General features: G+C 40.5%; 1 protein-coding gene across 1 annotated transcript in view; it reads left to right on the top strand.

Annotated features, from left to right (window-relative positions):
• The window catches only part of FIG4 (FIG4 phosphoinositide 5-phosphatase), a 169,879-nt gene that overhangs the window by 73,569 nt on the left and 80,421 nt on the right, over window positions 1-15,889 (top strand). The window contains exons 11-15 of the mRNA XM_061131543.1: window positions 8,916-9,049; window positions 10,322-10,438; window positions 12,423-12,468; window positions 13,460-13,608; window positions 14,612-14,778. Coding sequence (XP_060987526.1) covers window positions 8,916-9,049; window positions 10,322-10,438; window positions 12,423-12,468; window positions 13,460-13,608; window positions 14,612-14,778 — 613 coding nt within the window. The remainder of the gene's footprint in view (window positions 1-8,915; window positions 9,050-10,321; window positions 10,439-12,422; window positions 12,469-13,459; window positions 13,609-14,611; window positions 14,779-15,889) is intronic.

Here is a 15,889-nt window from a genome sequence, read left to right as displayed (position 1 = left end):
CAAAAGTCAGATCTTCGTATCAGGTGGCCAGAGTATTGGAGCTTCAGCTTCAGTCCTTCCAATGAATATTCAGGACTGATTTCCTTTAGGATTGACTGGTTTGATCTCCTTGCTGTCCTAGGGACTCTCAAGAGTCTTCTTCAACACCACAGTTCAAAAGCATCAACTTTTCAGTGCCCAGCCTTCTTGATGGTCCAATTCTCACATCTATTATACATGATTACTGGAAAAACCATAGCTTTGAGTATACAGACCTTTGTCAGCAAAGTGATGTCTCTGCTTTTTAATAAACTCTCTAGGTTTGTCATAGCTTTTCTTCCAAGGAGCAAGCGTCTTTTAATTTTATGGCTACTGTCACTGTCTGCAGTGATTTTGGAGCCCCAAAAGATTAAGTCTGTCACTGTTTCCATTTTTTCCCCATTTATTTGCCAAGAAGTAATGGGACCAGATGCCATGATCTTAGTGTTTAGACTATTGAGTTTTAAGTCAGCTTTTTCACTCTCGTCTTTCACCTTCATCAAGAGGCTCTTTAGTTCTTCTTCATGATCTGCCATTAGGGTGGTGGCTTCTGCATATCTGAGGTTGTTGCTATTTCTTCTGAGCATCTTGATTACAGCTTGAGCTTCATTCAGCCTGGCATTTCGCATGATGTATTTTGCATAGAAATTAAATAAGCAGGATGACAATATACAGCCTTGACATACTCCTTTCCTAGTTTGAAATTGGTTCTAACTGATGCTTCTTGACCTACATACAGGTTTCTTAGGAGGCAGGCAGGGTGGTCTGGTATTCCCATCTCTTTAATATTTTCCACAGTTTGTTGTGACCCACACAGTCAAAGACTTTGGCATAGTCAGTAAAGCAGAAGTAGATATTTTTCTGGAATTCCCTTATTTTTCCTGTGATCCAGCAGATGTTGGCAATTTAATCTCTGGTTCCTGTGCCTTTTCTAAATCCAGCTTGTACATTTGAAAGGTCTAGGTTCTTGTACTGTTGAAACCCAGTTTGAAGGATTTTGAGCATTACCTTGCTAACATGTGAAATGAGTACAATTGTGCGGTGGTTTGAACATTCTTTGGCGTTTCTCTTCTTTGGGTTTGGAATGAAAACTGCCCTTTTCCAGTCCTGTGGCCACTGCTAGATTTTCCAAATTTGTTGGCGTATTGAGTGCAGCACTTTAACAGCATCATCTTTTAGGATTTGAAAAAACTCACCTGGAATTCCATCACCTCCACTAGCTTTGTTCATAGTATTGCTTCCTAAGGCCTGCTTGACTTTGCACTCTGGGATGTCTGGCTCTAGGTGAGTGATCACACCATCATGGTTTTCTGGGTTATTAAGAATTTTTTTGTACAGCTCTTCTGTGTATTTTTGTCATCTCTTCTTAATATCTTCTGCTTCTATTTTATTCATAGTTTCTGTCCTCTATTGTGCCCATCTTTGCATAAAATGTTCCCTTGGTATCTCTAATTTTCTTGAAGAGATATCTGGTCTTTCCTGTTCTGTTGTTTTCTTTTATTTGCGTTGTTCACTTAAGAAGACTTTCTTATCTCTCCTTGCTATTCTTTGGAACTCTGCATTCAGATGGATATTTCTTTTTCTCCTTTACCTTTCGCTTCTCTTCTTTTCTCAGCTCTTTATAAGGCCTCCTCAGCAGCCATTTTGCCTTTTTGCATTTCTTTTTCTTGGTGATGGTTTTGGTCACCACCTCCTATACAATGTTATGTCCATAGTTCTGTCCATAGTTCTTTAGGTACTCTATCAGATCTAATCCCTTGAATCTATTTGTCACTTCTACTGTAAGTGATTTGATTTAGGTCATACTTGAATGGCCTAGTGGTTTTCCCTACTTTCTTCAAGTCTGAATTTTGCAATAAGGAACTCATGATCTGAGTCCCAGTCAGCTCCCAGTCTTGTTTTTGCTGACTGTATGACCTGGATAACCGAGATCATTAATTATAATAAGCATAATCCAATTTAATTAGAAACCAAGGAATCCTATGTCTATTTAAGCCACCGTTTAACAGTTTTGAAGGTTTCCCTTGTGCCAAGGCAATCATAAAAACAGTGCCTGCCTCTCTGGGCTCACAGTCTAACAGGAGATGGTAAAGTGATGCAGGGGTACCAAGACAGGGTTACGATGCTGTGCGAGCTTATAGCGGGAAAGAAGTCTTCCCTGAAGAAGTGATGAGTCAGTGCAACGCCTCTGAATGAAGAGGTTACAGGGCCAAGAGGAAAGAGAGCAGCAGGTACAAAGGCCCTGGGATGGGAGGGCATAAGGTGCGTTTGAGGAAGAAAAGCCTCTCTGACTGGGTCCCAGAGAATTGGGCAGGAGAGCCTGTTGTGAGAAGAGACTGAAGAGGTAGTTATGCCAGACTTGTAGAGCCTTGTAGGGTGTGTTAATGAGTCAGGTGTTACCTTGACTTTCCAAAATCATTGAAGGTTTTGTAGAGTTGAGAAGATGGTGATCAGATTTCTGTTTTGAGAAGATTATCCTGATCTCAAGGTAGAGAAGGAGTAGACTGGTACAGCCTAAAGTCGATGTTGGAAGACCCCATAGGGCTGTTATAATTATCCATCAAAGGGTAACTGGCCTCAGCTAGGGTGGTGTGGTAGAGGTGGAGAAGAGTGGACGCAGGCAGTGGACTCAGTGATGAGCTGGGTCTGAGAGGAGGGAGAGGCAGGGGTGAGACTTGATCCCGCGGTTTCTGACTCACTCAGGTGGATGGGTGGCGATGCCATTCACTGAGCCAGGGAACACTGTCTGTGAGGGAAGGTGGTCAGTGCAGTTTGAATGTGTTGAGGTTTGAGATGGGTTGAGTCCTGTCAAAGGAGATGGAAAGTAGGTGGTAGCTATGTGAGGTGAAAGCTCAGGAGAGAGGTCTGGGCTGAGATGTGATATTATGGCCCATCTGAGTCCTGGAGATATTTGAAGACATGGGTGTGGAGAGGATGCCCAACCAAGGGTACCAAGAGAGAAGAGCAAAGAGCCTCTGGTCTCGACTTGAGAACCTCCAGCTCCTCATGTCCAGGTAGAACAGGCTGAATCCGTAAAGGAGTTAGAGAAAGGACAGATGGAAAAGTGGGAGGAAAACCAGGTGAGTGCTGTGCTATGACAGCTAAGAGAAAGCATGTTTTGTGATGAAGCAGGTAAGCAGTTGACAGTGGCAAAGGCTGCTGACGGGTCAGGTAAGATAAAAACAGAAAATTTGCTCATTGATACTCCCAACACCAGGGGTACTGAGTGAGATGGACTGAGCTCAGTTCAGTTCAGTCGCTCAGTCGTGTCTGACTCTTTGCGACCCCATGGACTGCAACACACCAGGCTTCCCTGTCCATCACCAACTCCCAGAGCTTACTCAAACTCATGTCCATTGAGTCAGTGATGCCGTCCAGCCATCTCATCCTCTGTCGTCCCTTCTCCTGCCTTCAATCTTGCCCAGCATCAGGGTCCTTTCCAGTGAGTCAGTTCTCCTCATCAGGTGGCCAAAGTATTGGAGCTTCAGCCTCAGCATCAGTCCTTCCAGTAAATATTCAGGACTGACTTCCCTTCAGATGGACTGGTTTGATCCTCTTGGAGAAATGAAGCACCTAGTGAGAAATGTGGAAGAGTTGGTATTTTCATCTGGTTGTTGTTTCTTGAAGAGATCATAGTGATGTGTGTAAAAGTGTTTGGGAAGGATCCGTTTGAGATCCTTAAGGAGAGGAGAGAATACAGGAAAGAGAAGGGATGATCGGGGCATAATGTACTTGAGAGGAAAGGAGGAAATCTGAAACCTGGAGGGAGGAGTTATTTTAATGGGAGAACAGAATCATAAGGGTACATGTTTGTGTGTGTGTGTGTGTGTGTGTGTGTGTGTGTTATATGCATGCACATGCACTTACTTTCCCTCCTGATGGCTTCAACTTGTCCTTAAGGTCAGAGGGAAGGTCAGAGCGAAAGTTTGAGGGTAGTGGAAGTTTCACAACCTTCATATATGTGGGAGGGTGGGTTGACCAGAGACCTCCAGGCAATGCTAAGGGTAAATTCCAGGTTGGTGGTGGCAAATTCCAGGATATTTTAAGTCGTGCTATTGCCTGACTTTTCCTGGCAGTGCTAGTGAATGGGTATAAGCACAGAAAGTGAAAGTCGCTCAGTCGTGTCCGACTCTTTGTGACGCCATGGACTATACAGTGCATGGAATTCTCCAGGCCAGAATACTGGAGCGGGTAGCCTTTTCCTTCTCCAGGAGATCTTCCCAATCCAGGGATCGAACCCAGGTCTCCCACACTGCAGGTGGATTCTCTACCAGCAGAGCCACAAGGGAAATCCAAGGATACTGGAGTGGGTAGCCTGTCCCTTCTCCAGGGGATCATCCCAACCCAGGAATCGAAACGGGGTCTCTTGCATTGCAGGCAGATTCTTTACCAGCTGAGCTACCAGGGAAGCCCAGACACACAGAGGAAGTAGATAATTGGGTTCATTTAGTTTTGCCATACAGGGGTGACATAAAGGGCAGATCAGAGGGGTCCTGGGTGTTGGCACTCTCCTAATTGAAGCGGACCGTGCAACCTGGGCTGGAGGAGGGCGAAACATGGAGAGGGTGGCGGGGAAAGCAGAGCTGTCAGTGGGTTGGGGTTCTTGTGAGGTGGGGTGTTTAAAACAAGCTGTCTGAAAATAAAAGAGGTTCGGATAAGAAATGGTGAGGGCAGAGGAGTTACCTGTGGTGAATGGCTTGAGCTGGAGAGGTGAGGGTGGGAATGATGGCCTGGCCAGAGTGGAGGCAGAGCGTGGGCTAGGGCTGCAAACTGTGAGCCAGTTGCTGGGAGAGGGCCAGAGAACTAAGTGCGTGGGTTCAGAGGTATGTGTGTCTGTGGGGGGTGTGTGTGGGGGGGGGGGTGTCTGTGTGTGTGTGTCTGTGGGGGGTGTGTGTGGGGGGGGTGTGTCTGTCTGTGTGTCAGAGGAGGAATGTGATGAGGAGGGGAGCTGTGGACAGTGAGGCAGGAAGCTTTAGTTCTCCCTTTGTCACTCTTTGGCTTAGGAAATTATTGATCTGCTTCAATTAGATGACTGCCAACACCCCAAACTCCTGTAATATTATTATATATAATATAATAATTATTTTATTAATTATTAATAATTATCCATTGTTTTATTATTTAATTAAAGTTGTTTAATGTTTACATCACATTTATTTAATAATAATTATTTATTATTTCATAACATATTAATATTAATAGTTATTATTATTTCTGAACTGATGTGAAGAAAAGTCTAAAAAGTGATGTATTTAATACTTGATTTATTTGACAAAGTCAGTCCCTGATTGTCATTATATTATATATTATTAATATAATATATATTATATATTATATATATTAAATACTATATATTATATTATAGTATTATATATAATAATATAATTTAATTAGAATATAATTATAATATAAATAATGTAATAATATAATAATATATAATATAATGACAATATATATATAAAATGACAATCAGGGATTGACTTTGTAAAATAAATCAAGTATTAAATACATCACTTTTTAGACTTTTGTTCACATCAGTTCAGAAATTTCATCTCTCTTGCTGTCAATTCAGAATAATATAACACAATAGCTGGATGATCCATAACCTCAGCCTGATATCACACAGTAGCAATAAGAAACATAAAAAAATTCAAGAAGCAAAACTCTACTAACAAGAACCTTCATGAAAAATTTTCTAATAAATGTATAGGCAATAAGATATTGTTTGTATAGAAATAAATTATTGCTGAAGCACTGAATTAAAAAGTTATCACTAGAATATAAATGTCAGCCTAAGTTAGTGAATTTTCTTCATATATTACAGAGTCCTTGTAGTGTAGTTAAAAGCTATGGTTAAATGGAAATTCATGATGTATGAAATAAACTATTTCTCTATTAAGTATGCAGGTTCAAAATATAATATCAGATACATGTGATTATAAAGTGTTCCTGCCCAGATTTCTCAAATGAACATTTACTTCTTAATATTTAAATACCGGTCAATAGATTTTAAAATCATTGTTGTTTATTATTTCATTGTCATACAAATCCTGACAATAACGAGAAAATACTTTGGAGATTAAGTTGCTGTTTTGTAGAATAGAAAAAATGTTTGATTGTTTTTGTCATCAGTTACTTTATTCATAGGATAGAAGGAGATGTTTATTCAGTTCACTTGGAAGAAGTCCATGTTAACTAGTCAAAGAGTGTCTGTGTGTGTGTGTGTGTGTGTATGTGTAGAGATCAAAGGATAGTCATTCTTTGTTCTGCCTCCATATGAAGTGTCTAAAATGGAACACCTTTCTTGATTTTTCTCTTTGGTCCTGTGTGTGAACTATCTCCTTCCCACCTCCTTCCCCGCTGTGTGTAAGTTTGAGACACTGCTTGACAAAAATTTTGCAGCAATCCTTACACCGTCAATGCTGCTGCTCAGGATTAGTAGGAAGCCAACCAAGGGTCTGATGTCATTATCCATCAGAGGACTTTAATCTGGGGGCCTTGGACGGCTATTGGGAGGATCTCTGAACCCTTTGAAATGATGTACAAAGTCATTTGCATATGTAGTTTTCATCTGGTTGTTAAACGAGTCTGTGACCCAAAGACAGTTGATTAAACAATTCAGTAACGAATCCACTGTGGGCAGACTGCGTAAAGCATGCTCTTTGCATAGAGATGATCCAAAATTGATGAAATAACCTTACCTCTGCATCTCCTTAAATGTCAGATTTGACATAAGAAATTCACAAACCTTTTGTTTCTCTAGTTGGTTTAAAATACTTTTGAGAAAAATTCCAGGTATGTAATTTAATTTTCTCAGATGTAAAAATAAGCTAATATTTGTTCACCTAAAACTGATTTATCACTGGTCTTAACTCTAATTCCTCCATTTGATATATACAGTTGTGCAAAATAGATACGTTTTCTTTTGTTTCCTTGGTGATTATCTAATTAAATTCATGACAGTTGAAAAGTAACCACCATGGTTGAAAACAGCGTAGACCTATCTTGATGCCAGTAATAGTCCATATTGCTGAGTTACTTTTGTTTACATGTTTGTTTCTGAGTAAAGTCCTGATCAGAATAATAATTCAAATGGTCTGTTTTGTATTAATATTTACCATGCATCAGATGCTCTGTTAAGAAATTACGATGTTTCATCTCATTTAAACCTCACAGTAATCCTTTAAGGGAGGTGCTACTGTTACCCGTTTTATTTATTTTTTTTAAATTTTTTTTTCATTTATTTTTATTAGTTGGAGGCTAATTACTTTACAATATTGTAGTGGTTTTCACCATACATTGACATGAGTCAGCCATGGATTTACATGTGTTCCCCATCCTGATCCCCCCTCCCACCTCCCTCCCCATCCCCTCCCTCCGGGTCTTCCCAGTGCACCAGCCTCGAGCACTTATCTCATGCATCCAACCTGGGCTGGTGATCTGTTTCACACTTGATAATATATATGTTTCAATGCTATTCTCTCAGATCATCCCACCCTCGCCTTCTCCCACAGAGTCCAAAAGTCTGTTCTATACATCTGTGTCTCTTTTTCTGTCCTGCATATAGGGTTATCGTTACCGTCTTTTTAAATTCCATATATATGCATTAGTATACTATACTGGTGTTTATCTTTCCGGCTTACTTCACTGTGTATAATGGGCTCCAGTTTCATCCATCTCATTAGAACTGATTCAAATGAATTCTTTTTAGTGGCTGAGTAATATTCCATGGTGTATATGTACCACAGCTTTCTTATCCATTCATCTGCTGATGGGCATCTAGGTTGCTTCCATGTCCTGGCTATTATAAACAGTGCTGTGATGAACATTGGGGTGCACATGTCTCTTTCCGATCTGGTTTCCTTGGTGTGTATGCCCAGGAGTGGTATTGCTGGGTCATATGGCAGTTCTATTTCCAGTTTTTTAAGGAATCTCCACACTGTTCTCCATAGTGGCTGTACTAGTTTGCATTCCCACCAACAGTGTAAGAGGGTTCCCTTTTCTCCACACCCTCTCCAGCATTTATTGCTTGTAGACTTGGATAGCAGCCATTCTGACTGGCGTGTAATGGTACCTCGTTGTGGTTTTGATTTGCATTTCTCTGATAATGAGTGATGTTGAGCATCTTTTCATGTGTTTGTTAGCCATCTGTATTTCTTCTTGTTACCCATTTTATAGATGAGGAAATTCAGAAAAGTTGAGAGGGTCTCAACTGGCTGGTAGGAGGCAGAGAATGAGCTCCAAGCTCACAGCTAAGTAATAACACACCAGCTCCTCTTGAATGGGAGGCAGTGTGGTCTCTCCGGAGCTACAGCAGGCAGGCAAGGAGGTGGACTGCTCAGATGTAGTCCCATTCACGCCTCTCAGCTTCAGTACATTCAGCCACAGCGTAAAAGGGAAAGACATGGCTGCCTTGGCTACCTCCAGGGGATTTTATGAGAGTCAAGTTTAAAAGCATATGAAGGCTATGAAAATGCTGTCCGCTCTGCCGGTTTGGGGATTATTCATCCAAGCCCACTTGATTTCTGTCTGGTCCTGAGCTGGCTGGGGCTTGAGGGTCCTTTCTTCTGGTCTTTGGGGAGTTTTCCTTTGCCACAGTGGGGTGTGGGGGATGTAGGACAGGCCTGTGTGGGCTGAGCTGGACTTGTTGGGACTGCAGGAGGTTACGAGCAAGAAATCTGATCTCCTTGAGTCTTTAGTGCTCGTTGTTTGTTGATCGTAATTCAGTGGCGTATTTATTTCTTTGCATTTATTTTAACCTTAATAAGGTAGATTTCATTTTTTTTATATTTAGCACTTCATCTTTTTGTCTTGCCTTAGTGGCAAAGTTATGTTAAAAGTCTGTTTCTCCAATTTAAGGCAGTTTGAACACTGACGATGTTTAATTTTTGGAAAAGGAACGAGAAAAAAGGAAGCATGAGAGAATTCTGAGCGAAGAGCTTGTAGCTGCTGTGACCTACCTCAACCAGTTTTTGCCTCCCGAGCACACGATTATTTATATTCCGTGGGACATGGCGAAGTACACCAAAAGGTGAGCGGATGCTCGTCTATCTGCTTAGGTTTTCCTCTTCTTGTGATGTAGAATAGCAGGAAGCAACCTCCCCTGTAAAGTTACTCTTATTTTCCTTTGTGAACCTGCTTGAGGGGCTGTTTAACTGCTGGTGTATAATTAGAGGGCTTAAATTACTTGATCAAACTCTTTTTGCCCACCATTTTTACCATTTGCAAATTCTCTTTGAAGTATCTAGTGACTTCAGAACACCTCTCCTCTGCTGCTTCTCCTCAAAGGCATTAGTTTCACCTTTTTTTTTTTTTCTATTTCATTCTATCTCCCTGTTTAATTCCGTTCTCAGACGCCACTTTCAGATGTTCTCACTCATGGGTGAGCCAGCACTAACTCCCACCATTTATAGTAAATCCAGACCCCTTGGTGTAATGTGAAAGCCCTAACATCTGGTTGGTTCCAGAATGTAATAACTCCTTTATTCCCAGGGCTATTCTGCTTCTGAAAAGCTAACCGTCATGTTCTGTCTCCAGTGTAGCAGCAGAAGTCCAGTTCTGGACCCTTTGTTCCTATTCTTTCCTCTCCTTCCACTCCTCCTCCCTCCTCCCCAGGGTGCTTTCCCACCTCTCTTACCGTCAAGTTCTGATTCAAAACTCATCTCTTCCAAGGAACTCTCATTAACCTTGCACTGTCCTTTGACTCACTTGCTGGGCGTCATACAAATGCTAGGTTCACATCAAGGTCTCTCTCTCTCATTTTCTTAATGTCACTGTATTGTTTTGCACTTGACTCATTGTACTTTTCTCTGAATCATTTCATGTAGTTAGATCCATGCACGTGCACACACACATACACACACTTCCCAGAGTATAAGCCTGGTTACTGGTTGGTGCCATTCATAGTAATTTATTTACCAGTGTTTTCTTCCCAAACAGCTGCACTGAGCATTGTGCTCTCTTCACATTTCATGACTGCGTGTTGACTTCACTGACTCCACTCTTGGGGAGTGAAAGGCTTCGGAAAAGGCTCTTGCTGGGAGATGCCATGTGCCAAGTTTAAGTCTTGCCAATAGTTGCTATTGAGTTACAGGCCCTTCTTGTGCCAAATCTTGCTAGTTATTGAGTACACCTTGCATTCTAGAAATTAATTCTTACAATGTCCCTATTGAGTACAAACCAGAGATTTAAAAAATTGCATTCCCAAGTATCATTACTGTAGCCTTTGCTTTAGGTATAAGCATAGGTGCATGTTAAGAGTCGGGCCCTTCTCACTTCTCTTACTCTTCTTCCTTGTTCTCAGCAAGCTGTGTAATGTTCTAGATCGCCTGAATGTGATTGCAGAAAGCGTGGTGAAGAAAACAGGCTTCTTTGTAAACCGCCCCGATTCTTACTGTAGCATTCTGCGGCCAGATGAAAAGTACGTATGGTGTTTTAAAACCTAAAAGATATCAAGAAGTTAGCTCTTATAGACAAAAAGTATTCTAGACATGAGCAGTTTGTACTCCTTGGAAGATAGATGACTTTATTCCTTTGGGGAGACGACACCCTGTCCATGTGTTTGTGGAATGAACATTCATGAGGGTGGGAGATTCTCCTGGCAGCTACATACCTTGAGATAGAAGCCACAGAATCTCTTGCTTCTTAGAATAAATGTTACATAAAGTATTTCTGTAAAATAAAACTTTCTGTAATGAATTCTGTGTTTCAGTATTAAATAGCAGGAAATTTTTTTCTTATGCACCCATCTATAGATTAGTATTTATACTAACATTTTAATGAAATTTGTCACTGTATTAGTTATTTGCTCACAGATCTTTCTTCACTGGGGCTTCCTTGGTGGCTGAAACCATAAAGAATCTGCCTGCAGGAGACCCGGGTTCAATCCCTGGGTCAGGAAGATCCCCTGGAGAAGGAAATGGCAATCGACTCCAGTATTCTTGCCTGGAAAATCCCATGGACAGAGGAGCCTAGTGGGCTTTAGTCCATGGGGTCCCAAAGAGTCAGACCAGTCTATACTAACATTTTAATGAAATTTATCACTGTATTATAGTTATTTGCTCACAAATCTTTCTTCATTACTACTTTGTGAGCTTGTTCAGATCAAGCATCTGTGCTTAATTTATCTTTAAAGAACCAATATTATGTATTTCCAGCATTTTATTTTCAGTTAACAAAGTTAACTATAATGGTAAAGAAAAATCATGCAAAAAGCAAGGGAAAAAAAAACACCTAACCAATTATTAATGTGTATATCTTTGCAAGTAATCCTACTGTTATAGTTTGAATTGCAGGGCACCTGTGACCAGGGTCCCTAAGACCCCTCCTGGGCTCTGTGATTTCCTAAGAGAACTCAGGGGTCGCACTGTATTGTTGTCCTCTTGGCTATGATTTATTGTGAACAAACAAAACAAAGCAAAATTAGCCAAGGAAGAAAGCACATGGGACAAAGTCCAGAGGAAATGAGGCACTCGCTTCCAGAGTCCTCTCCTGGTGGAGTCACACGGAGCATGTTCAATTCCCCCAGCAACTTGTGACAGCGAACGTGAAGTGTTGCCAACCAGGGGAAATGATTAAAGACTCAGTGCCAGGGTTTTTACTAGAAGTGGTCCCACAGGCAGCTCTGCCTGGCAGCTACCAAAATTTCAGGCTCCCAGAAGGAAAGGCTGTTCAGCAAACCACGTTGTTTCTACAGACAGCTTAGGCACCACGAGCCATGCTTATCTGTTCTGGGAATAGTGGAAATTAAAGTTCCCAGCGCCAGCCAAGGGCCAGCCTTGTAAGCGGGCCTTTCTGAGGATAGCAGTCAGGCCTGCTGTGTTAACTCTTTTTCTGCACTGCACCTTCTTTTAAATAATTAAAAGATTAATGTCATTACATAGTACTTATAATAGAATATTTCCTCATGCCTTCATTGGCACATGGAGAAAACATGTGGAAAGGAAAATAATAAAGAAGTTTGTAAAAACAATGAAAGGACTGTAGCAAAGCTCCACGAAGAAAAGCTGAAGGAAGTAGAACCTCCTAAAGTCGAGGGGAGAAGGAGCAGGCCTGGTAGATTGTATTATAAAGTTGATCTGCAATTATTATTCATGTCTATAGAGACCGAACAGGAAATGGGCTTAAATTAAAGTAAGAGATGAACGTGGGTGACAAAATGCTAGTGTGTGGGGCCGAAGCAGGTTAAGATGCTCCTTTCCAGGCCTCCCTTTGAGGAGAGCATGGGTAGCATTCCATCTCTGTTATTTGCAAATTCACTTACTGAGAAAGTAAACTGAATCAACTGATTATTCAGGGGCGTTCAGCCCTATTACTTTGATTCTTAATAAAGAGCTGGTACCAAATATGAATATAGATTATGTTATTAAACATTGTAAAATTAAAGCATGTATTTTTAAACACAGGTGGAATGAACTAGGAGGATGCGTGATTCCCACTGGTCGCCTGCAGGTATAGATGACATTGTGTTAATAATGAACAGAATCTGTATTCACTGTGTGTGATGTTTTCTGAAAGCAACCATGGAGAGAGATACTTCTTACTGAATGCAACATTATTAATCATTTGAGAACAAGTTTTAATGCCTTATAGCTAGTGTTTAACTCTTGAAAAGGATGTGTGGCTGAAATAGTAATAGCCTGTAGATTTTTGGGGGGGCTTCCCTGATAGCAGTGCAGGAGACCCCGGTTCAATTCCCGAGTTGAGAAGACCCACTGGAGAAGGGACAGGCTACCCACTCCAGTATTCTTGGACTTCCCTTGTGGCTCAGCCTAGTAAAGAATCCACCTGCAATGCGGGAGACCTGGGTTTGATCTCTGGGTTGGGAAGATCCCCTGGAGAAGGGAGAGGCTTCCCACTCCAGTATTCTGTCCTGGAGAATTCCATGGACTGTATAGTTCATGGGGTCACAAAGAGTCAGACACAACTGAGCAACTTTCACTTTCATAGATTTTTTTCCACATAATATAAAATTATTGGAAATAGAAACATAAACAGAAATGTGTAAAGAATAAATTAGAAGGACTTTGGAAAATGAGCCAGATAATCACTATATATATTAATTATGCTTTAAGAATGAAACAGCCCCTCAGTCACTAAATATTTTGGTTTGTACACTAAAGGAGACAGACCAGGAGGAAAAGCACATATTTAACTAATTGGTACATGTGGAAAATGTTAGCTATTTGTTTTATCTTGTTAAACTAAAGAAAAATTCAAATATAGACTAGAAGGTATAATGATGCTATTGGAGAAATATTGTAAATAGCAAATATAACCTTTTTTTTAAAAAATATAACCTTTTATAATGAAAAAAAAAATGCTTCATTATTTGTTCAGGAATAACACCCTACTTGCAGCTTGTCTTCTTAAAGAAATCTTAAGTAGGATGGAAGTAGTTCTGATGACTGAATGATTGACTGTTTAAGGTGTTTCTCTTTAGACTGGTGTTCTTAGAACCAACTGTGTGGACTGTTTGGATCGCACCAACACAGCACAGTTTATGGTGGGGAAATGTGCTTTGGCTTATCAACTATACTCCTTGGGCTTAATTGACAAACCGAATCTACAGTTTGATACAGATGCAGTTAGGTAAGCCTTATTTTTTTTTGCCTTTCAAATGCTGGTAATGACAGAAAGCAAACTTGATTAATCATAAAGGACTTTTATGAACTTATTTCCCCCTTTGGCTTCTCAAAAATTATGTTGTTAAAAGACGTTATTTAAATTTGGTAACATCTATTTCTATTAAAGCCCTGTGTGTTGTTGCCATGGTTTTGTTTTCCTATTCATGTTAATTATCAAAAAACACTGTGTACTTTAGATAAATCCAAACTAGTGAGTTTCTTTAAAAAAAAAAAAAAGATCTCAGACTGTGTTAGGAAAAAAGTAGTATGTCTTCATATATTTTGAATTAAACAGGTAAGATAGATAAAAGATTGGTTCTTCGGTAAGAAACACTGTTATTTCACTGTCCATTTGGTCCATGACAGTGCATGAAGTAGTGTTTCTTGAAAGGCAGTGATGGCTATTATCAGTCCTCTGAGATAGTCATCAAGGCTGTGTCCATAAGAGTGCTCAGCTCACAAATGGCCAGATCTCAGCCATCACTGCTTTAAAAAACCTTAACAGGCACTTGAAGAAACATAAGTTTCAAACATGTATTTCTAGGAAAGAATATGGTTTGATGTGACAAGAGCTTGTCCTTTCTTGCAAAGGCAATTCAGAGAGAACAGGAAATCCTGTCATGGGAGGTAAATTGAGCTGGCAGGCTGCGGAAAGTTAGGAATCTTTTAAGAGAGTGGAACCACCTTGGTCTAGCCTTGGGTGGGTTATGCCTTTTTGGTCCCCCTGCTTTTTTTTTTTTTCTTAGAGTTTTCTGTGATTTTGTTGCTTATTGGACTATTACTATAAAATATGATACATTTTGCATATGCATTTATCTTCAAGATGTTGAAGAGTCTACTTGAAAAGAAAGGCTCAGAGGAATTCATGTAGGACAAGACTTGTTTTGAGTTTGTAACTAAGTGAATAAGGTGTATAATACTTTGGATGAAATTCTTTAGTGTTTGTGTGTTTTACTTGGGCTTCTTAGGTTGTTTGAGGAACTCTATGAAGACCATGGGGATACCCTTTCCCTTCAGTATGGTGGTTCCCAACTTGTTCATCGTGTAAAAACCTACAGAAAGATAGCACCGTGGACCCAGCACTCAAAAGACATCATGCAGACCCTATCTCGATATTACAGCAATGCCTTTTCAGGTAATTCTGGAGTTATATGCATTTCTGAGACTTACCCTGATGCACATTTTTCTCTTTTACATATCCCTGTTTTTAAAGCTAACTGGAAAAGTAATGTCAAAGTTAAATATTTTAAAAGTTTAAATAAAACAGAATCTGTCACTTAGGAAGCGCTCAGTAAATATGCAGTAAATGAATGAATAAACTTTGTATTTTAAGTAGGGCACTTGGGCCACCCATAACTGGAGCTTTTATATACTTCACAGTACTGTAATTCCTTGGCTTCTGCCTCATTCCTAGTTTCTGCTTATAATGAAAATGAAAGTCACTCTGTCATGTCCCACTCTTTGCAACCCTACGGACTATACAGCCCATGGAATTCTCTAGGCCAGAATACTGGAGTAGGTAGCCTTTTTCCTTCTTCAGGAGATCTTCCTGACCCAGGGATCGAACCCAGGCCTCCTGCATTGCAGGTGGATTCTTTACCAGCTGAGCCACCCGGGAAGCCCTGATAATACATAGATCAATTTAAGAGTGTTGAGTAATTATTTTTAAATAGAGTTCATCATTTTAACATTTGTCTAAGAATGTGAAATCACTGATTCTTTTAAATGTCAGCTAGAAATGGGAAGTAACATTAACACTAAATTTTAGTCTTTTCTTATTTTATCACTTGGGAGTACTAATAGCAACAGGTGGTTAAAATGACACTTTTTCTGCCTCCATTCTGATGTCACCCACCAAAGTGATTGTGAGACAGGTCCTGTGCACAGAATTTTTAAAGGAAGAGTTCAGGTTGATTTTGTGAGTCTTGGACTCTTGAACTAGACTAAAGATAAAAACGTTTACAAAATGTAGAGAAGAGATATTGGCAAAGAGATTCTTTGAATTTTTGCTACACAGTGACTGTCCCCTACCCCTGCTTCTTTACCTCCAGCCTGGAGAGAACTGGACTCTGGGCAGGCTTAATGTAGTGTTCTTTCGTTGGAGGGAACTGGTGGAGCTGTTGGCTTCGGGCTGCTGTGTGGCAAAGCTGAAGCAGAGGGACGGGCTGAGTTGCCATGTTGGGAATGGCCTCCCCTCCTAGAGTTGGTTAAGCCAGAGGATCATTAGACCTACCAGGTGGCCAGAG

Source organism: Dama dama, chromosome 28 (genome assembly GCF_033118175.1).
Source record: "Dama dama isolate Ldn47 chromosome 28, ASM3311817v1, whole genome shotgun sequence".
In the NCBI taxonomy this organism is placed as follows: Eukaryota; Metazoa; Chordata; class Mammalia; order Artiodactyla; family Cervidae; genus Dama; species Dama dama.
Note: the sequence above shows the minus strand (reverse complement) of the source record. Positions and strands in the feature narration are given on the sequence as shown.